Source organism: Ctenocephalides felis, unplaced genomic scaffold (genome assembly GCF_003426905.1).
Source record: "Ctenocephalides felis isolate EL2017-DRISC unplaced genomic scaffold, ASM342690v1 CF-g0.4_SCAFFOLD_01886, whole genome shotgun sequence".
In the NCBI taxonomy this organism is placed as follows: Eukaryota; Metazoa; Arthropoda; class Insecta; order Siphonaptera; family Pulicidae; genus Ctenocephalides; species Ctenocephalides felis.
In genome coordinates this window covers 14,617,525-14,640,197 of record NW_020538040.1, presented here as the reverse complement: position 1 = coordinate 14,640,197, position 22,673 = coordinate 14,617,525, and the positions used below count along the sequence as shown (strand labels likewise).

Sequence of the window (22,673 nt, the reverse complement as noted above, 5' to 3'; positions counted from 1 at the left end):
AATGAATATAAATTAATTCCAAAACAAGGATACAAACTGTTGCAAAAGAAAGTATGTTGTATCAATTCCAATTTACATGAACAGAAAAAATGTGCTTATTTTGATATACAAGCAAAAAGGTCCATGATTTTTTAAACAAAATTATTCGATTTAAAATAATAGATAAATAAAATACCATAAAAATAAAATTAAAAACTATTGCTCTAGTTGAAAAAAGTCGAACAAAAGCTTATCAAAATCAGATCACTGTTTGACTAAAATATATAAATAAATGTAAAATATGGAGACTCAGCCATTTTTTACTTAACGTGTAAAAAATATTATCCAATTTCATCTAACATATAAAAATAATCCAATAAAAATCAAAACAACTGATCAGTGTTTAAATAATATAAAAAAGTGAGATATATTAAATTCAACCATCCTTTATTTAGTGAATTTAATTATCCAGCTTCATCCAACGTTAGTGTATCATTTACCATTAGTGTCCAAATTTCAAATTTTCTTCATCCAAAATGGTGGAGGAAGACAACGAATTTTTGAGCGCCGAAGACAAATCAATTGATTACAAAAGGGCAACTTCTATATATGATTTTGTCGAAACTGATATAAATGGCGAAGAAGTAAGATTCGACAAATACAGAGGGCATGTTTGTCTTATTGTCAATATTGCGACCAAATGTGGACTGGCTTTGACTAATTTCCAGCAGCTGGCTGAACTCAAATCGCGATTTTTTGAACAAGGTAAGAAATTATAATTGATAAAATACTTAAAACAGAGATTGTCAATCATCATTTTTGGAATTCTTGTACCATGCCAACATAATAAATAATAAATGGTAGTCTGCCTGAAGGCAGGTTCATGGTATGAGACCACCACGAATAAATTCCCAGAAGTACTATTCCCAGAAGTATTATTATTTGGTGAAAATATTTTATGATAAATGTTTTGCTTTCTCGTCATTAACTTGTGAATTTTTTAGAAAAATTATTTTATTGATATTTTTTAATTTTATTTTATTTATAAATTTCCATTTCAAAAAATTAATTGGGATTTGACAAAACCTTAGATGCATAAACAACGCACTATAGAACACATTTGTGTCGAGTATTTCGGTTTCAAAGTTGTCGGAGTCGTGGAGTTGTTAAGCGATATAACTCCTCCCTGAAGCGGAGTCAAATCCAAGTCGATCCGGCTTCGGATATGATAAGCCCATTTCTAATATGAATCATATATAGCATATTGGTACATTTTTTCTAAACACCACTCGATTTTGTTGCTCACCTGTTTATTAATTATATTCTAGTTCATAATGCTAATCAATAAAAGCGTACATAATTTATAATAGCACGCTCTATTTGTAAACATTTATTTAATTATTTAGGCTGCCAATACATTTAGGCTGCTATCACAATATTATATATTTTCATTGAATCCTACATGATTATTTCACACACAAGAATTCTTAAAATATTTACATTACCATAATTGTCTTCTATTCATAATGCAGGACTGAGAATTCTCTGCTTCCCCAGCGATTCCTTCGGCATGGAACCAGGAACAAGTGAAGAAATCAAGACTTATTTAGAAGACCTTGGTCTGGACATCGGGGATGTGTTTCAGAAAACTGATGTCAACGGTTCTTCTGGATGCAATTTATGGAAATACCTGAAGCGAAGAAAATCTGGTACATTTGGAAGTTTTATTAAGTGGAATTTTACTAAATTCATAGTAGATATGACTGGTAAGCCTGTGGAAAGACATGGTCCATATACGGATCCAATAGAATTGGTGGCAGCGTTAGAGAAATATCTGCCTACTGATCAGGAGATGCAGGATATGAAGGATGGAGGGTTCCAGAATGATACTACGCAATAGGAGAAAAATGATGATGGTGCTTATTGGATTAGTGTAGGAATCTTGTTGGGATTTTTGAAATATCAAAAAAGGTTATTGGATTCATAACAGATATTTTTTTCCAAATTAGTTGAGAGTTAATAATTTCAATAACGTGTATATATTGCAGACGTTGACTATATTAGTGTATGATCATTAGAAGGTCTTACAGGGTATTTAATGGAGTAATTAATAATTTACTGGATTCTTATAAGAATGCTGGGATAAATATTTTCCTATTTAATATGCATGTTTTTAAATTTTTTTGAAAAAATTAAAAATATATTTTTATCAATAAGGTTAATTAAATATTTTAATATAGAATTTATATTTATTATAAGTGTAGGCTTAAAAATTTTGAAAATTTTATATTTTCACGCTTTGCTGCTGCAGCGCAATTTTAATCAGAGTTATAGATTTATCGATTTAAAATTTAATTATCAGTATATATTAATGTTTATAATAATTAATATATGTTATATAACATTATTTATATGTTATATGGTATAATACTTAAGTAATTATAACCAGGTTAATTTTGATATATTTTTCTCCATTTGAAGTAAACTATCATGTATAGAACTTACACAAAATTGCATAAAATACAGTAAGATGATTTAAAACCTCTGAAGCAAAACGTCTTAAGCGGAAAAGCGTATTATACGGGATAGAGACACTATGTTTCAAAGTAAAAATATGCTTAAAGGCACCGGCGTAAAGTGACGTATTATGCAAAAAATCGTTTTAACGGGGTTTTACTGTATACATTCTTAGGAAATCTTTTTTGAATCTTTTTTTAATTGCGAAATAAGAATATTTTATGAAGTCGGTAGTAAAACTAACGTACTTTATTTTTTAATATTCAAAGAGTTTTTATCTTAAAACATAAATATACGTAAAAAATCTTACCTGTGAGTACAATCTAACATTAATTTTTTTTATTAGATAACTAAATGTTAGTGCTATTTTGAGAAATAAATAAATTTAGTTACGTTTAGGGGGCGTTTATTAATCACGTGAGGTTTTCAGGGGGTGGGGGGAGTTTTACAAGAAATCACGAAATATCATTATATCATGTGGGGGGGAGGAGTATAGTAAGATATGACGTGTATTTATTTTTTTAACTATTTTTTTTAAAAAGTTCAAACATCTTGAAAAATAATTCAAAGTTTTTTCACGTAACTAAAAATACACGTGATGTTTGGTGGGAGAGGGGGGGGTTAATTTTGAATATCACCATGGATCACCAAGGAAGAGAGGGGGTCCAAAAATCTTTAAAAAATCGCTCACGTAATTAATGGACGCCCCATTATGAAATTATGCAAAGGACACTTATATGTAACTATGTGCTTCTAAGTATTCTAAATCTATATTTTAACAAATATTAAAGCTTGTTTTATAAAATAAAATTGTACAAAATTGATAATTAATTTAAGAAAGTATTATGTACTTGTTTGGTGTAATACGTGTTATGTTACTTGATTGTATACATAATTGTAAATGAATATATGGACGTATTATAATAATTTTTTTTGTCATGAATTTATTTTAGGTCTACTACACGAATATGGACAAAATGATCACATTTACTAATACTATATCTAATAAGTAGTTTGGATTGGACAATTGGATTAAAAAGTTTCTAATAAGATTTTTTTCTACTCCTAGATACATGTACCTATATACCTAGAATCTACATACCAGTATGTATCATAAAATTTTCTATCCATTTTAAATGAAATAAATTTTTTGCTAAATTAATTTTTTTCTAAATTTTCGCCCTTCCACAACACAATTTGAAGAAAAAACAGAATATAAAAACAAAATTTTACTCATAAATTAACAAATAATTTGGAAACATTGCATAAAATATATATTAATATTAATTGCTTTTAAAAAAATAAAATTTATTTTAATTTATAAAGCAATTAATACTAATATAAATCTTATAATATGTTTCCAAATTTTTGATTAATTTATACGTAAAATTTTGTTTAGATTTAAAAATTTGTTTTTAAGTTTAATTATTATATTTTTTAATTTTTTCAAATTTTTTTTATAGGAGGATAAAAATTTAGGGCCGTATGTGTTTATTAATTACAAATTATAAAAAAAATGTCAAGAAATTTAAAAAATTCTTCAGAGTGTCCAAGCCTTATCCCATAGGACAGTCGTCGGAAAACCGGGGTAAAATACCCCAAATGGGGTAAAAATGGAATTTTTGGGATAAGAAGTATGTATTTCTAATTGCTATTCACTGTATTTGCTACGGGTCCATATGGGGGGTAATCTCTCTTTGTCATGGGGGTAATATCAAATTAGACAACAATTTTTTGGGGTAATGATTAAAAAAGTTTCCCAACCGTTGGCTTTGCGGAATGAAAAATAGATATTGGCGGATTCTCAGTCATAAACATCGGTCAAACCATTTTATTTGCATAGCAAATATTATGACTTCAACAATCACTTTATCTTGAAACCTTAACAATAATTGGAGGCATATCGTTTTTACACATAATTTCTAGATTTGCACGGTGATAATATCATTTTGCATTTTTTAAATTTTTATTGTTTGTAATAAAATTATAATCTTAAGTGTAAGTTTATTATTATAACAAAAATATCAATTTTAAATTCCAAATATTTTTTACAATATAATAAATTTTGTCAAATAATAATAATATATTTAAAAAAACTACCATGATTGAAAATTTAGAATATTATAAAAACTTTCAAATTATCATAAACATTTGGAGCAATAATTTGCAAAAACGGCTGAATTGATTTCAAAAATTTAAAAGCCGTTTCTTTAGAATAAGCAGAAAATTGACATATCATTTTACTATTTTGTCCACGTTTTCGCAAAAAATCCTTAACTGATTTTGAAAATTGAAAAGTAATGAAATACCTATGCCATTTGGAAATCCTCCTGACTAGTTGTTGGCAAAAAAGTTACTACGTAAAGAGGGGGATCTAGTAAGATATCATTTGTATTTTTTGTTTACATAAATTTTAAAAAAATCAAAATTTTTCAGAAAATTTCCAAAAGTGTAACGATTTTTTTTGGTAGGTACAATAAAGATACACGTGATGGTAGGTGGGGAGGTATTATTTAAAATACCATCACGTATCAACAAAAGGGTGGATGGGGTTAAAAAAAACCTTAAAAATCGATCACATGAATGATGGGCGTCTGCAAAGATCGGCCGAGCCTTTTTTTGTAAATAAATGTTAAAATTTTTATTTGGCATCTTTAATGAAACTCCAAACGGGGATAGAGTTCAAACAACCCAAAATATTATAGGCCTATGAAAAGTGGTTGAATCAAAAAAATTCGTCAAAGTTTGGAATAATGGTAATTAAGATCAATTAAAATACCTAAATAGCTCATTCCCATTTCTTATTGATTAAGATGATAATGTATACGTATAAAAAAGTTTATGCAACTTGCCTTTAGGCAAAATGCCACTTAGATCTAGTTATGAATAATTTGGTTAAAAAAGTGTAATATGATGAAAATCCTCTGTATTTGATATCAATGGAGTTTGTGGATATACATGCAACACTTTTCAAGAGACATTACCAAACAAAATTAAAATTAGAAGTCTCTGCCTTGCTCAATTATAACTCTATTATTAAATCCATTTCCATTAATTTTGCCTTTATCAAATAAATCGAACTAATTGCTCTTAATCACTGCACTTTCGTGAACCAAAGAATCCTTATTTTTCAGTTGCACAATAATTATAGCGTTTGTGTCGTTTTCAATCAATTTTCCAGATATCTATTATAGTTCGCTTTAAATAATTCAATTATGATTGAGAATATTCTTGAAATAGAAAATGGCTACACGTCTTGTACGATACCATATTATTTACGAGCTAATTTCTATGAATATTTCATTACAGGAAAATTCTAAAAGAAGCTCAAATGCAATGTGATATTACAAAGTAATAAAACACCTGCTACATGCGGTAAATAAAGATGTTGGGACAATTTTAATTTGAATCACAGCAAAAATGAATCAATAACAATTAACTCTGTAAAAAAGAATTATTGGTATATAAAAAAGAATACATAGAATAGGTTATTCAAATTGAACATTGAAATTGTCAAAGTGTCTGAAATGTATTTTAGTTCAAAGATTTTTTTCTGTTTGCAATAAATTCTGATTATTTTGGCAAATTTGGAAGAAACTAGTAGTGTATGGCATCGTGCCTTAAGGCAAATTGCTGAAACTTTCCGTACCGTAAAGAAATGTTCGAGGAATGTTAAATGGTTTCAAATAGATTATTTTAAATACTTTTAAATATGATTCCATACACCACTATTTTTTTAATAGTTACTAAGCTACAGTCCATACAATCTTTACTAAAAACTAATCAGCTCAATTCCCAAATTTTTAAGATCGGTTAAAGATTTTTGGCTAAAACTTGGACGAACAGGTTTGCACTTTCTTGCTGATTCTAAACCAACTATCGAATTTTATGAAATAGGTTACAATTTTTTTAAATCGGTATGGCCGTTTTTGAGAAAAATAATAATTCCATAAAATTAGAAAATCGAATTTTCTGGTAAAAACATGAAATTCTTCTTCAAGATGTTAATAACATATTTCTTGAAATTAGAATCTTCGTCATTGATCTAATTCTTGTAAGGGGCGTACGGAAAACTTTACACGAGCGGTGCAAGGTCTCACGATTTGCTGCAGAACACAATTGCATAATTAATATTATATTCTGTTACAACTAATGATGTCATTAAACGATACTTTAGCATTTAATTGAAAATTTTAAAAAATCCATTATCCAATCAATCAATTCTTCTTTGTAAATGAAACCTTTGTTTAAAAATATTAGCTAACTCAAAAATTATTTTAATTTTTCATATTTTTATAAATTCAATCTCTTATCAGTTTTATGTTATTATAGGCTGGTGTTTCAAGGTCTTGATGCAATTTAATATCAAATTTACCGAATCAAAAATTGCCCACTAGTCCTGAAACTGGAGTTCTGCCACCTCAGAATGTTATCAGTTAATTTCCTTCTGACTTAAACCGCATTATTACTTTCTTTATAATAAAACTGAAATTAAGATAAAAATTATACTTATTTTTACCACACATAAAAGTTTACTATCCAAAATCTATTAGTCTTTCAAGCAAACATTGATATAACAGCTCCCAAAAATAATATAGGCTTATAGTTAACACAGCTCTCAATCAATCTTGTAATATTATTATATCATTTATATGTGATAAATTTGTTCGATTAAACATATGTAAATAGATCAGTCATTTCCAGTAGACCAATGATGCTATCATGAATGATTTACCCCACTTTTTATCACAAAGACCACATCTATATAAATTGCTTTCTTGTGTACAGGGAATCAGTTATTTTAAATATTGATTTCACATAAAGGTGAGATAATAATAATATTATTTATTTCTTTATAATTTATCATTTATTAATTATACTAACACTAACTACATGATGTTTAAATTTAAACTGTTTTTTCTCTAGCTATAAATCAAGAATACGGATTGAATAATGCTTTACCATAAGATGAGATTTTTATATCTACTTCAAATTTTTATCACAACAATACTAGCAGCACCCCAAGAAAATTCTGCAGTAACACCTTTATCTCCAGAATCTGGCACAGGATCCCAAAATCCTATATCAGGAAATTCTTATTCATATCCAGTGCAATCGTATAGTTACAGTCCGCGCAGAATTCCTGCAAGGACTTATGGACCACCACGAAGAACTGTGAGTTTGTTGAAGATAATATGAAACAATTTGATATTTTAAATAGTATGAATATTTGATGAATATATTCAGTTATTTTAATTTACAGTTTAGACCCAGGCCCAACAGCCAATTTACCCTCAAATTTCAACAGGAGTACCCCTGCCGCCAATCTATCAAGCACCAGTTTTTACGACCCAATATGCTCAACCGTTTTACAATTACCAGCCGCAGGCCACGCCACAAACATTTCAGACAGAGCAAGTACCGTCTTCAGAATTCACAGAATCTCAACCATCAGCTAACTTGTTTTCTGAACTAGCAAGTAAAATACCGTCAACTGTAATAAATTTTGTGAATCGTTTCATACCAAGCAATATCTTGCCTACTACAGAACAAGTTACGCCAAAGCCTGTATACAGACAAATTCCTCAGTATATTCCATATGGTCAAGTTCAGACACCAATATATAGTCAACCTCCAATTCCAATAGGAGTGTTCTCGCCAGAAATTCTTAGACCAACACAAGGACAATTTTCCGAATTTACAGAACCTTCAGCTAATCTATTTTCGGATATTGCAAATAAAATACCGCCAACCATCAGAAATTTTGTAAATAGGTTCGTACCTAGCAGTCAACCGAACGAGAGGATTGCACCAACTGTTTACCAGCAAATTCCTCAGACTAGTTTTTATGGCCAAATTCCACAGACAAGTATATATGGACAAATTCCTCAAATTAGCACATATGGCCAACTTCCTCAGACCAGTTTTTACGAGCAAACGCCACAAACAAGACCTGTTGAAATAACTACTACTACTACTGTAGCAACACCTGCGTTTACTGATTTTTTATCAAACTTAAATCCTTTGAACTTGTTATCTAACATTTTACCTGCATCTGGAAGTCAATCTGCAAGACTTTCCCAATTTGATAATAGTCAGTTTGCCTCTACAATTCAGGAGAATGCAGTAGGCATTGATGAATCCGATGTTAAAACTAGCAAACTTGGAACTAAACGTTCAGCAAAACAAGATGATCTGGTGAAACCGATGATAATTCAACCTGATAGTTCAAACTTGAAAAATTTAAAGACTCGTAGTTCCAGCTCACAAACTGTCTACGGAGAAACAAAAATGTAAAATTTATTGCAAATGAAAATACATTTAAGCGCAAATTAATCATGTTTGATATAGGTTCAAATTGTCTGCAATCAAACTAATCTTGTCCAAAATTCCAAAAATGAATAAAAACACGTTTTGATATATAACACCATAGCTTACAAATTGTGAATTATATTTTATATAAATGTAAATTAATTTTATTTATAAATATTTGAATAAAAATATGATGAAAAGGGAAACAGAAATTTATTAACTTCCCATAGGATGAGTTATAGTAATCGCAAAAAAAATCGAAAATGCAAATTATTGCATATCTTTTTTACGTTTCAAAGGTTTTAAACAATTTGGCATACCTCAGAAAAAAATGATGTATTTGTGTGTGTGTGTGTAGAATGTATGTATTTTGAATACAATTTTTCGTCCACGATTTCGGGCGCACAAATCAACCGATTTGAATGTTTAAAAAACATTTGATTCCTATTGATATGAAGACGCGCTGATTAGTTTTTGGTGAAGACAGGTTTAGTCGTTTCGGAGATATGGGGCAAAAAGTGTCAAAACGGTCATTCAGTTTTTGAAAGAACGAGAACTCGATTTGAATGATTCAAAAAACATTTTGCTTGTAATGATAAAATGAATAGTTGTTGAAACTTTTGGTGAGACAGGTCTAGCAGTTTCGAAAATACAGAGGTAAATGTAAAAAAATGATATTTGGTAGTCAAAAATGAACATTAGACGTATGCACATCTAATTATCAGATATTTGATGAAGTTTTTCAAATTGAGTGCTAATTTTTTTGTTACAATTTTGTTGGGTTCTTTATCAAGATTTTCAATTTTTAAAATTTCCTTATACGGTTCAAGCAAATTTAAAAATCTTCAAAAATACACAAAGTTTTCAAAAATACACAAAGAATTTTAAAAATTTACAATTTAGTTTCAAAATGTGTATATTTCAAATGCGGTATTTTAATCGTAAGAAATATATCCTCAGACGGATTCATTCATTCACCACCTGCTAATGTAAATTTTCTCAATTGTTTTGAGCGATAAGATTGTCCCTTGTATATTTTTTATGAACGATAAAATATATAGTGATTCTAATTATCTATTTGAAATTGTATAAAACAATTATTGTAAATTATAAATCAATTTTTATTGATTACTGATTTTTTTCTTTAGAATATATAATTCTGGTACGGAAAGTTCCAGCAATTTGCCTTAAGGCGCGATGCCATACACCACTAGTTTTACAATTAGTTTACAAATAATTAATTAAATTAAGAAAATGTTTAATAGCTTTCTATGACAAGAGAATGATGTGCATATGCTGAATTTTTTCAACACATAACTTGTCTGTTTGAGTTTTACTACTTACGCTTAAAGAAAAATGAATTTTAAACAAATTTGATTTTGGCGCCGCTACCATGTGAGAACACAGTCTTTCATCTGGCAACACCTACAGTGTGAAAAATATTGATGATTGACAAACAGATGCCTTTAGGATTGTTTAGGCTTTAAGATCATCGTAAAAGATCTAAAAGTATAATCTATCTTGTTTTAAATACTAGTAATTTATTAATTCGTTAGCTAGAGTTGTAATTACAACATTACAGAAGTAGAATATTTTTACATACAAAAAGTACATATTGGATTGCATACGAAAGGTTCGAAAATCTAACCTTGAATAAGCAAACTTTAATTGAAGATCATTTTATAACAAGTTTACCAAGTATTATTAACTTTTGGGCTTATAATGAAACCTAGTTGTCAAAACCGATTTTGCCGCGTTTTACTTGAATCAATGGCGAAATAAGATGTATATGTTCGAAGAAATAGTACATCTTACAAATATCAAGTATCCAAAATTATCTAATTAAACTTCATGTCATCATCAATTGAACTCGACACAAAAGAAAGTGAACTAAATAAATAAATAGTTAATACAAAATTATATGCATTTATTAAATACATATCGATTACGTCATTCAGCCATTTTGTATTCATTCGCAAAATTGCAGGCACGGACAACCTGCTATCCGTCTAATTCGGGCGAATTTCCCGATATTTAATTTTGAGTAATCTTTCAATCATTTGTTCTAAGGAGGAAAACAGTATTTATAAACGTGAAACAATTTGAAACAAGCGTTTTTATAGTTTGTTGTTGAACGTTCTTTAAGTTAATTAAAAGAGTTGCACTGTCGTGTATTGAGCGCATCTAGTGTCTTAGTCTTTTGAGTGTGTTGAAAGTTGCAAGCATTCAAAATTCCGGTCCCCACGTGGAAAACAGAAGGCGTCAACCCCCCAGGGCACACGGGAGGCGCCGATATGCATAAGAATAGGAAAAATCGAACGGGCCCCGCCAGGTAAATGACCTACCATTGTTAAAATTCATTTGACATAAAGGTAATTTTGCTTTTACGGTAGTTTATTCATTATATTTGTACGCTGTTTGGAAATAAGCTATTGTAAATGTAATTTTACTAATTGTACAGAAGATGCTTGACAATGATTATCCTTATTAGAAGTTTCGAGGTTGCATTTGTTCATTTGCAATATATTATGTTTTCAGTGCAGAATTACTAACAAACTGTGATTCTTATGATTTGAGTGCTCTATTTAATCATGAAATGTTTCTTAATGAGTTTTAAATTATAAAAAACTATAGGTTAGCTGTCAAATATCCCTTAGTTTACGACAGCTCTCTTTTAGTTGATAGTTCTTAACTATTTTACATACCACCTTTGTCATTTTGAATATTCAATTTACTTGATTGCTTTATATTCTAAATCAAGGACCATGAAATTTAGTTTTCTTGTGTGTATAAAGTGCTGTTGCACGAAGCTATGACCAACGACATGATTTTATATTTGAAGAGTATCTTGATAAAGTTTCTGTAAATGTGTATTAAATTGACATCAAGAATCATAACAGAAATGGCTTTTAACATAAATAATCATAAGCTTAAATAATATATGATGCTTGTGTTACATATGGCAGTCGATGAATAACTTAATGATATTGGCATTATCTAATTATCTATATTAAAAAAGTATTTATAATACCTATTAAAAGATATTAAACTGTCAGCTGTATAGCTATCTCATGGCGTCATAAATTATTAAGCAACATATTGTATTCATTGAATATTAAACTGTTTTTATGTTATATATATATGCATATTTTTTATTCAAAGTATATTACATATATTTTTTTATTTACAAGGCAAAGCAGAGGTCGAACTGTTAACACAGACGGAGTATACAATAATGCCCATTTTATGCATGCAACTACCACACATGTAGGAAACACAGTACAAGTTCAAACATTATCTGGTGTAAAATGGGAAGGAGTTTTTAGGACGTTTTCTAGCAAGTTTGAGGTAAATTCAATGGCGAAAATTTTATTCTTAGCGAAGAACATTTAGTGTCATTGTTTGATTTTGTTCGATTGATTTACTTGATCATGTGTATGTGAAAATAGTTAGATTATAGCTTAAGTTTTTTTTCAAATGATACTTTAATAATCCAATTAAAAGTGAGAGTTGTATTGTAAAATTGTGGTTTACCCAAATCTCACGATTGGTTCATATTGGCGCTTTGTGTCGCAGTAAATAATATTATTGAAGTCTAATTGTCTATATTTATGGTTTTTAAAGACATATAAAGTTAAATAAACCAATATTGGATTTTAGTTGGTTTTAGAAATGGCCCACAGGCTAGATCCAGACCAAGGAAGCGATGCAGAAATATGTGTTGACACCGTAGTTGATAAGATTATATTCAGACATAGTGATATTGTAAGCGTTGTTGCCAAAGACGTGGATCTTGACTATGCTACTAGAGATACATTTCAAACAGATACTGCTATCTCCAAATTTAATGGTACGTATCAAGTAAAAACAATAGTAGTTACAACTTAAACTAACTTTCTACCCTCACAAATAAAGTAACTTAACATACTTTATGTAGTTATCAATAATATTATTATTACAATTGCGGTGCATTTTGAAGAAATTATTAGTATGTAAAATCAAATACATCATACATGTGAACATTTGAGGAATAGAGATTACTTAAGAAGAATGTAGAATGTGCTACTGGCTAATTTTTTAAAATTATAATAATTTAAATTTATTATAAATTATTTATGTTTAAAAATTATAGGAAATAAATTTTTTACCTTTTATTTTCAAGGTCAACCAGCGCGTTCTGAAGATAAAAAGTTAGAACCATGGGATGGTTCAGGAGCTGTTAATGGTGATGCTATTGAGTGCTCTCTAGATTTAGATCAATCAGCTAATGGTTGGGATGTAAATGATATGTTTAGGAAAAATGAAACGGTTTATGGAGTGCAATCAACATTTGATCAATCTCTAACAGGTAATCATATTATTTTTTTTATTTAATCATTCCTAATAAAAATAGTATTGGCATATTCTACTTGTCTTTATCAAATTTTGTTATACTGTACTAAACAAGATATATTGTTAAATTTCAATTACATTACATGTATTTATATACATTTTATAGGATATACTTTACAACTTCAACGTAAGGACACACAAGACTATCGTGATGCTGAAGCTAAAGCTGCAGAAATAGCAAATGAAATAGAGAGTCAGCCCTCACATAAAACAAGAGCTGATTTGGAAAATGGTGATGAAGAAGATTTATACGCAGCTGTCACAAGACCATCAGATAATAACTCTTCTAGTAATAGTAATAACAATAATAATTCTCGCGAAGGTAGCAATAATCATTCACGTAACAATAATAGAGGTATGAGACATGAAAGAAATAGTCCCACCTCTTCTAATGACCAAACTACAAATAATATCGGGGAAGGAACAGGGGGCAATAGTGAGAAATATGTGCCTCCGGCTAAGCGAAAGACGGCACAAACAGCAAAAATAGTGAGGTACTAAAACTTTACAGATGCATTGATTATGTATTTAATGACTTCAACAAAGTTAGTTTATTTTATTAATACTTATTGTCAATAATTTAAAAAAAATATTTTAATATCTTGCAGATCAACACCGCCACCAGTAGCTTCTACAAGTCCTGCCTTGCCAAATGTGCAAATCAATAAGGCTTCACCTTATCCCGTGAGTGTGCCCCCGCCAAACTTGCAAAACAATAGTGGTGTATCCCCTCCATCATCTGCTATAGTTTCTGGAGGCGGAGTGGTTGTATCTGGGCCGCCTCCTCAACAGCAAATGCCTGGAACACCAGTGAATATACCAGGAACTGTACCACAAGGATATATGCAACATGCACCTCCACCATTTACACTTTTGCATAGGTAGTGCATTTTATATATTTTGTATTTAAAAGTTCTTTAAAAATTGTATTCATATTAGTGTTTTCATCAATATAATTTCATCAACATATTAACAAGTTATATGAATGAAAACATTAATATTCAAAGTATATCAAATACAAGAATCTATTGACGACCATAAATTAAGATCTCTATCTTTTCTATAAACAAGCCATTCAATATTTCAGCCAACCACCGCCCCAAATGCCTGTAAAATTAAATGGAGACGCTACTAGTGCAAAACCTTTACCACAAAGAACTCCTAGGGGCAATTTTACACCTGGACAGCCCCCACAGAGTTTTACAGAGCCTCCACCAACGATGGGTGCACCTGTTAGTATAAGAGATTTTTTTTTCTTTCTTATTTTGTGAATTAAATAATATAGATAATAATTGAAAATATGCATAATGAATGATTAGATCCCTCTGGGAAAACCACCCATTCATGTGCCTCCACCACACTTGGCTCAGCCTACAACCGGGCCAGTTGTTCAGCAAATTTCATTATCTGGTCTTCCACCTGGTGCAGCACCAGCACAAGCACAACCTGTTATGCAACAGAATAATCAACCGCAAGCTGAGCAAACTAATCAAGTAACTGGTGTGCCTATTGCTGTAATTCCTGCAGAACAACACATAGCGGGACCGCCACCTGCTGCTGGGATGATTGTGGTAAATATAATTTCTTAACAAGCATAATGCCTGCATTAAAATATTTTTAAACTTGTATTCACTATTACATTGTAAAAGCTGCAAATTATGAGATGCTTCTGTTTCATAGTAGATCATAATTAATTGAAAAACCATTTTGTCTGATTACTTAGACTTAAGTGTTCATAGTTGTTTTTTAATTTGCAGGTTGGTGTGCCACACCAGCAAACTATCGTACCCATCACAGTTGTGCAACAACCACCACAACAACCACCATCAAATTTACAAAATGTGCAACAAAACATGCCTTCAAGTAGAAGAGCTCCTAGAGATGAACAAGTACAAGTAAGTTATCCCCTATTTATATTTACTATCATTACTATTATTTATTTACTATTATTACTATTATTTCATTAACACGCATTGTTTTCAATTCAAGGATTTTAGAAAATTCCAGCAAGATTTCAAACTAGCTCCCCCTCAAAACCAACAGTCCCCTCCTCAACAAATACAAGCAAATAATCATCAGGCACAGAGTAGATATGAAAATGCAACTTCAAATAATCAACAAGCTCAAATACCTGTGACCAGTGCTGTGTCTGTGCAGCAAAATGATTCTGCGTCAAAATCCAATCAGCAACAGCCATCTAGTTCTCCTGAGCAACAAAATAGTTCACCTAATCAGAGTTCTTCTCCAGAATCTGTTGATAAATTATCCTCGGGTTTGAAAAAATCAACATTAAATCCAAATGCAAAAGAATTTGTATTCAATCCATCTGCAAAGCCGTTTACTCCAAGAAGTCCCAGCACACCAAATCCATCAAGGTGAAAATGACATGTTTCATTAGTATTCATGTTTTTTGTGATTTTTTCAATTTAGGTTTCTTTTTAAATTTCAAATGGTTATTATTTACTCGAGTTTAATAACCAAGTAATTCAGTTGACAAAAATATATTTTTTAAACATACATATATTTATCGTACTATGTACTTACTTATGCGGCCAATAAACTAATAGTAATTCATTTAATTACATAGGCCACATACACCACAAACTCCTGGACCAACTTTGGCCCAACAAGGTACTTCTATAGCTAGCTATCATGGAGGCCATTTAGCTGGACCGCCATTACCCACAATGGTATTGCCATATGTAATGCCTTCACAGCCTGCTCATTATCAGACTTCACCTACTCAGCATGGACATGCTGGTCAACCTAACAGATTCAGGAAAGGTTGTGAGTAAAATATTTATCATCATTTGTAAATGTAGAATAATCACATTTCATAATTCATTTTTTTCTACTATTGTTCTTATTGCATAATCTACAATTACTTCATATACAGGTTGTCCCCTGATAAAAAAAAAATCCAGTTTGAAAGTCACGAGCTTTGGAGTTCTGTTGTTTGAAAAATACTTCATACAATACTTGCTAGTTCATATTAAAGAAATAAAACAAGTAAAATAATGAAAAAAATATAGAAATTACACAATTTTTTGTAATGCATTTGCTTACTCGTGGTAAATATGTCTACTATCTCATTATTGAACTTTTGGGAATATAAACATTTGAACTGAATGAAATGTGTTAGCAAATATTAAGTTTTTTTTAGGTTTTTATTTATTTTGTCTGTTTTTGCATGAAACCATCAAGTAATTGTGTCTTTTTACAATCCTGTGCAAACTTTTAATGAACTTGCTGACATGTACATGTTTTTAAAGGAGGGCATTTCAATGTTCATCAACTTCAAAAATTTATAATTCAAAGTTTAACAAGTAATCTAAATTTTAGCAAACTTGAGACAAATTTGATATTATAATCTTTTACTGTGGTCTTAAAAACATTATTTACGATTATGGTTTAAATGAACAAAAATAATAAAAATTAATCACAATAACCAAAAACAATCACAGTTTGACCAGAACTCTAAGCTGTACTTAATTAAAAGCTCATGATATTCAAACTACATAAGATAAAAAAAAATCATAATAGTTGCGATTGATACTGTCACGTTTTGGCTTGATGTTGAGCCCTGGGACACTCCGTATAAGAATATTATATGATTTTGAGAAAATGTTTCTGATATTTATGACAAATGTACAAAATTTGCAGTGCAATTGGCAGCATCTCAAATGCAAGTAGCTGCAGCAACTGGTCAGCCGTTATTAGCCCCTGCACCTTTGCAACAGTTTATGCCATATCATCCACAAGGACCGCATCCACAGCATCTTCAAGCTCAACCTTATCATCATCAAATGGTTGGGGTAAGTAGATAATTCACATGATATGAATTTATTTTCTGTGAATGGTTTGGATATAAATTGGGCATAAATATTAACTTTATGATGAATGAATAAAAATTCTAAACTCAAAATGTAGGTTAAATTCAAATAAACCAATAACCCATGTTACATAATAACTTGCAAATGTTACTGAAAAATTACAATTATATTTGGTTTTCAGATGCGAATGATACATCATGAGAGTCCACCACAGCACCAACTGCAGTACTTGGCACCACCACCACAGTCAACAACTCCTTCACCCGGTCAACCTGGGCAGTATCACCCTGGGGCACCTCAGCCATCTCCTGCTCCACCGCAAGGGCCACAATTTCCTATAATGTGTCCCTTGCTGCCAGGTCCTCCTCCACATGTCATGCCGCAGTACCTTCACAGTCAAGGGCCCCCACATCAGCCACATCATATACAGTTGTTGTTACAGAGTCATCCAGCAAGTCAGCATCATGCCCAATAAGAAAAATTTAATTGAAAAACTATTGTTAGTATCTGTCATAGTGGATTCTGAAGTGTCAGTTGTGTGCGCGATTGTTGTGAATGTGAAATTGTGTGTTGTTTAAGTTGCTGCTGTTTGTACATATGAGTCAAGTAAGAATGGATAGAGTTGGAGTGAGATTTCCCCAATGGTGGAAGGATGACTGAAAATTTGTTTTTTTTTTCGTTGATTGTTAAAGAATTTAATGAGCTGTTGTCACACACTCCATCATTGCATTGTAAAAGAGAGTAGAAAGACGTCTAATTGTTGATGGTTATTAATTATGACTGAACCGAATGGAAACACTGTAGTGTTTTTGTTTTTAAATTATTGACTAAGAGCAAGGTTCATATTATGATAGAGAGAAAAATGAACTTACATGATCAACTTGTTCCTTATATGATTTCATAGTCACATTCCTCAATTAGTCTAATACCTGGACCTATTGACAGAAAAATATACAATTAATTTTATTTTGAACTCATTATGCAAGGGTATTAGGACATTGTTTACAAATGCTGCTCTGTTATTTAAACTGTAAATTTAGGCCAATTCAGCTATTTACCAAAATTACTGAGGGGTGCAGTTTCTTTAATAGAATTTAAAACAAAAAAAAAACTTTGTATTTTTCCTGCTCCATGCAGAGTTAAAGATGACGTACTTTTATATATATTATGTATTTATTGTTTCTGAGATACTTAATAGATACTAATTTATCTCGTCACAATTATTTACCTGAGATTTTCTGGTATCTATTAATTATAAGAAACGTTTTTGTTCATTTTATTTTTGTTCAACCGCATATTTCAAAATTTATCATTTATGACTTGTTAAATTTGTATACTTTATAACATTAATATTTTTGTGGAAAAAAGTCAAATCAAGTTTATCATAAATTTTAATGCTTGAACGATTTTTTTTTGCAAATATAATATTGTTACAATTCAATTTTACATGAGGGGTCCTAAATAAAGAATCTTTTGGTTCAAATGAGTTAAATAGAATTGGACATGTGGCCTGACTAAAATATTCTGTTTGCTCTTTCTGTTGTCAGGCTTAATTTTTATATTAAACATCTACAGAATAAAGAATCAAAAGCCCAAATTTGCCTTAGATTAAATTAATTGAAAAATAATGAAATTATTTTATGAACTTAATTTCAGGAACAAGAATTTATGGCTATTAAATCGACAGTTTAAGCATAGGGGAATTTTTCTTTTATTATTATGGATTGCTTTTTTCCTCTTTATTCTTTTTTAGTTTCATTATTCATTGAATTGTTTCCAATTCTGACAGATACCATTAAACAAGCATGTGTTGACCTGTTTGCTTACGCTAGTATATACATATTTTTTTTAAGTACTTATTTTTTTTTTTTTTTTTTTTTGAGAATCAGATCGATCTGAGATCAGTTTATATTTTAGTTTAATTATATTGGTTGATATGCTGGCATGATGAGCGACTGATAATCGTGCAAAATTAGAATACAGTTTTCTAAATTGAATAAGATATATCAATATTTCAAAAATTTGTTTTTGATGAAGTTTGTGAAGATTAAACATATAGTTATTAACTTCCCATAATGGATGTGTGTGTAAAATACAATTCACATACATCCATTTTGGCAAATTCAAAAAACATTCGATTCCTAATGACGGGGAGAGACATGCTGTTTAGTTTTTGGCAAAGGCAGGTTCCAGCGATTCCGAAGATACGGAACAAAAAGTGCTAAAAACGATAACTCAGTTTTTAAGAGAACGGAGCGTCCGATTTTAATAATTCAAAAAACATTTTACTTGTATTGACAAGGTAAAGAACTGATTTAATTTTTGGGAAGGCAGGTCTCGCGGTTTCGGAGATCTAGTAAAAAAAATGCCATTTGGCGGTCAAAAATAATCATTAGACATATGTAAGTTGAATTATCAGGTATTTTATAGAGATTTTAATAATGTGTAGCAATTCTGTTTACATTTCTATGGGTTCCGTAACATCGTTTGTCCGTTAGACGACGACGCGGCGCTTACGCGCTTCGATAATTTGTCTGTATGCAGCTAAAGCAGTGCGATTGCTTTGGAAAAACGTTCAAAATTTCCAAAATATTTCAAAATAAAAAAAAAAAACATTTTTTTCCAAAAGTTTTTTTGACCAAAAATTTTAAATTTCTCAAAAATCAAATTTTTCAAAGATTAAAAAAAAATAATTTCTTTTAAAAAAAAATAAAAAATGGTACGGGAGGTTCCAGCAATTTGCCTTAAGGCACGGTGCCCTACACCTCTAGTTTATCTATGCACAATGCGCGATTAAATCTGGCGCGTATTAATTCATCGTTATCAATGAAGTCAGTTATGGATGGTATAAAGAAAACGATACCGCGTGTTATAAACCGAAAATAATGACGTGAACAGCAGCACGTGAGGAGCACGTGCTCTACTGATACGATGTTTGACAAGTATGTACACACGAAACGTGAAATGGATATTAATGATGTTTTCGACAATTTATTGATGTGCGAAGATACTTCTTACCAAAAAGGTTTTAATTCCTTGCTTATAATTTCACTTTATCCTTAATGATATTTAATTCTATTTAAGGATACAAGGACGGAGTAGAAAAAGGTAAAAGCGATGGCAACTTAGAAGGGTTTCATTTAGGTTATCATCGAGGGGCTGAATATGGAGCTGAACTAGGCTTTATGTATAGCGTTATTAAATCATTAATTGGTCTAAAAGACCAAAACATGCTACAATGTTCAGAGAAAGCTTGTCATTCTCTTCAAGAAACAGTGAAATTGATTAAGGAATTTCCACAAACTAATGTTGATAATATAGACTTGGAAGCTTCATTACGATGCATAAGAAGTTCCTATAAAAAATCATTATCATATCTAAAGATTAAATGTGATTACCCAGACAAAGACTTAATAAATTTTTAAAATATGGAGCAAATAATTCTAGTACAAAAGAAACTTTTAAGTCTTGTAGAATTTGTCAAACCGTTTCTACCATTTCTTAACTCTCACATGGTGAGTTTTTTAACAGATAATTATTGGTTGAAGTTTGTACCTAATGATGTTCGGATCGAGATTGAAAATATGGGTCATGAAGCATTTATGACTTTGTTTCATGACATATATTCTGGAACTCAGTTCAATTCTGGTTATAAAAACACAATAAATTTCTTGAAGAGTACAAATTCTTTGCAATTACTTGATGGTGATGTATGCCCTACATTATCTGATTTGTGTTTAAAATTAAATATAAATAAATATTATTTACCATTAGAAGGTCTACAAAAAATAATGTCTGACAAAAAGACTCATGAGGTAAATTTAGTTAAATGTATATTTTAATAATTATGTTTCTGATAAAATCTAATTTTGTTTATCCAGGTGAATATTGTAAGTGCAATTACAAACTTTTTATGCAGAAATTCAGAATCATCATTGACTGTCGTTGACATAGGTGGAGGTAAAGGTTATTTATCATCACTCTTAGCAATGGAATATAAGCTTAAAGTAATAGGAGTTGATTCAAACCAGACGAACACTCATGGTGCAGCAAAAAGAGATTTGAAATTGAAGGTAATTCACTACAACTTCAAATTTAAGAGAATCTTCCAATAAAACAAACGTTCAATCTTTAATAGTTTTGCTTACTAAACAAATATTGAATTGCTGTTGCTTTTATTTACATTAAATAGTTTTTTTTTTAATTTAATATATAGTACATTAGATTTTCTTTTGCATGGTATCATTTATTTTTTAGTAGAATAATTTATAAAATATAATTATTCTTCTATCAAATTAGAAACATTGGCAAGGCATAACAAGTAAACTGTCTCGACATCTCAATGACATGGCTATTAGTAATTCATCACAAGATGAATTATATAAACTAATAACTCAATATGTAGATGAATCAACCAATTTAAAGGAATTAGTGAAACAATCTTATCCAAATGATGAATTTTCTGGGATTTGCATGACTGGTCTACATACTTGTGGCAACTTGGCTTCCTCTAGTTTACGAATATATAGTAGCAACAATGATGTCAAATCCATTTTAAATGTTGGATGTTGTTACCATTTATTGGACGAGCAATATGATGATACAGATTCAACTAGCAATAATTATGGTTTTCCAATGAGCAATTTGTTACATATGGATAAATTTGCATTAGGCAGAAATGCTAGAATGCTAGCTTCTCAATCAATAGATCGTAAAGTGCACTTGAAAGAAAATTTAAATAAAAGTCTACTATATAGGGCTGTTCTGGAATTACTGATCCATAAACATTGTGACAAAAATTTGGATGTGCATGTAGGCAGAATTGGCGCAAAATGTAAAACATTTTCAGAATATGTAAATACAGTTTCAGAGAGAAAGAACTTAGGCTTGAAATTTTCAGATGAACTTTTAGAGGATCTTATAAAAAATCATGAAGAAAATTGGTTAAAATTACAAAGCTATCATGCTTTGAAAATGTGCTTTGCACCTATTTTAGAATTAATTATAGTTTTAGATCGTTACTTGTACTTGTTGGAGAATGGTTATAATAATACATATTTGATCAAACTTTTTGATCCTGTTATATCACCTAGATGTTATGCTTTAATTTCTGTTAAATGATATAAAACAAAATTTGTTAACTAGTATTTATTTTAAGTACATTATTTTATACACTGAAGAAATAAATCGAATAAATAGAATTCAAGTCATTTTGTTTTTAAACTAAATTGTTTTTCATCTTTATTGTCTATTGAGTCAATATGACAGACATTTAAATATACATTTAGTACTGAATCTGATGGTTTTATAGAAATAAATTCTGTACTATTGGTTATTTTAAGTCTATCACCAGTGCTATATTGTTTTGCTTGTTCTGGCTTCAGTATTACAATATTGTGATCACTCTGTATGAAGCATTTTCCATATTCTTCAGATTTTTTATTGATGGTCAACTCTATACTATTATCTTCTGCATCAGGATAACTTAATAAAAACATAGCAGATTTTTGCTGATTCATTAGTGCTTGGCATTTCATGGCTAAACCATTCTTAACGAATTTTTTCTTAATAACTTTTGGTGGTGTGTTTGTCGCAAATGCAGTGGTTGATGCTATTGTACAAAGTGTCTGTGCAAATTGT

At 30.2% G+C, this 22,673-nt stretch overlaps 4 protein-coding genes across 5 annotated transcripts; all 4 read left to right on the top strand.

Annotated features, from left to right (window-relative positions):
- The first annotated feature begins 515 nt into the window (after window positions 1–515).
- On the top strand, window positions 516–1,879 carry LOC113374678 (glutathione peroxidase-like). The gene is made up of 2 exons (XM_026614653.1): window positions 516–744; window positions 1,512–1,879. The coding sequence occupies exons 1-2, from the start codon at window positions 516–518 to the stop codon at window positions 1,877–1,879; spliced, it is 597 nt and encodes a 198-aa protein (XP_026470438.1).
- A 9,143-nt stretch (window positions 1,880–11,022) lies between these two features.
- On the top strand, window positions 11,023–18,624 carry LOC113377364 (ataxin-2 homolog). Of its 2 annotated transcripts, none has more exons than XM_026617661.1 (13): window positions 11,023–11,140; window positions 12,000–12,156; window positions 12,469–12,658; window positions 12,971–13,156; window positions 13,307–13,694; window positions 13,809–14,081; window positions 14,288–14,432; window positions 14,520–14,771; window positions 14,958–15,095; window positions 15,190–15,575; window positions 15,788–15,984; window positions 16,864–17,015; window positions 17,215–18,624. In XM_026617661.1, exons 1-13 carry the CDS (start codon window positions 11,103–11,105, stop codon window positions 17,506–17,508), a joined length of 2,796 nt encoding a protein of 931 aa, XP_026473446.1. In that variant the 5' UTR covers window positions 11,023–11,102; the 3' UTR covers window positions 17,509–18,624. The 2 variants fall into 2 exon arrangements, with proteins under 2 accessions (XP_026473446.1, XP_026473445.1); XM_026617660.1 differs by having other exon boundaries at window positions 15,788–15,987.
- A 1,319-nt stretch (window positions 18,625–19,943) lies between these two features.
- Window positions 19,944–20,482, top strand: LOC113377538 (oral cancer-overexpressed protein 1-like). The gene is made up of 2 exons (XM_026617889.1): window positions 19,944–20,058; window positions 20,118–20,482. The coding sequence occupies exons 1-2, from the start codon at window positions 19,965–19,967 to the stop codon at window positions 20,456–20,458; spliced, it is 435 nt and encodes a 144-aa protein (XP_026473674.1). The 5' UTR covers window positions 19,944–19,964; the 3' UTR covers window positions 20,459–20,482.
- LOC113377537 (methyltransferase-like protein 25) lies at window positions 20,455–22,154 on the top strand. Its single transcript, XM_026617888.1, has 3 exons — window positions 20,455–20,848; window positions 20,915–21,106; window positions 21,333–22,154. Exons 1-3 carry the CDS (start codon window positions 20,462–20,464, stop codon window positions 22,152–22,154), a joined length of 1,401 nt encoding a protein of 466 aa, XP_026473673.1. The 5' UTR covers window positions 20,455–20,461.
- Window positions 22,155–22,673: the final 519 nt, after the last annotated feature.

Bases quoted from the DNA above. Each gene is read 5' to 3' on its own strand.
- LOC113377538 (XM_026617889.1), top strand. From the start codon at position 19,965: ATGTTTGACAAGTATGTACACACGAAACGTGAAATGGATATTAATGAT. The intron at 20,059-20,117 runs GTTTTAATTCCT...ATTCTATTTAAG, and splicing joins AGATACTTCTTACCAAAAAG to GATACAAGGACGGAGTAGAA.
- LOC113374678 (XM_026614653.1), top strand. From the start codon at position 516: ATGGTGGAGGAAGACAACGAATTTTTGAGCGCCGAAGACAAATCAATT. The intron at 745-1,511 runs GTAAGAAATTAT...TTCATAATGCAG, and splicing joins ATCGCGATTTTTTGAACAAG to GACTGAGAATTCTCTGCTTC.
- LOC113377537 (XM_026617888.1), top strand. From the start codon at position 20,462: ATGGAGCAAATAATTCTAGTACAAAAGAAACTTTTAAGTCTTGTAGAA. The intron at 20,849-20,914 runs GTAAATTTAGTT...TTGTTTATCCAG, and splicing joins CTGACAAAAAGACTCATGAG to GTGAATATTGTAAGTGCAAT. The intron at 21,107-21,332 runs GTAATTCACTAC...CTATCAAATTAG, and splicing joins AAAGAGATTTGAAATTGAAG to AAACATTGGCAAGGCATAAC.
- LOC113377364 (XM_026617660.1), top strand. From the start codon at position 11,103: ATGCATAAGAATAGGAAAAATCGAACGGGCCCCGCCAG. The intron at 15,576-15,787 runs GTGAAAATGACA...TTAATTACATAG, and splicing joins AGCACACCAAATCCATCAAG to GCCACATACACCACAAACTC. The intron at 17,016-17,214 runs GTAAGTAGATAA...TTTGGTTTTCAG, and splicing joins ATCATCATCAAATGGTTGGG to ATGCGAATGATACATCATGA.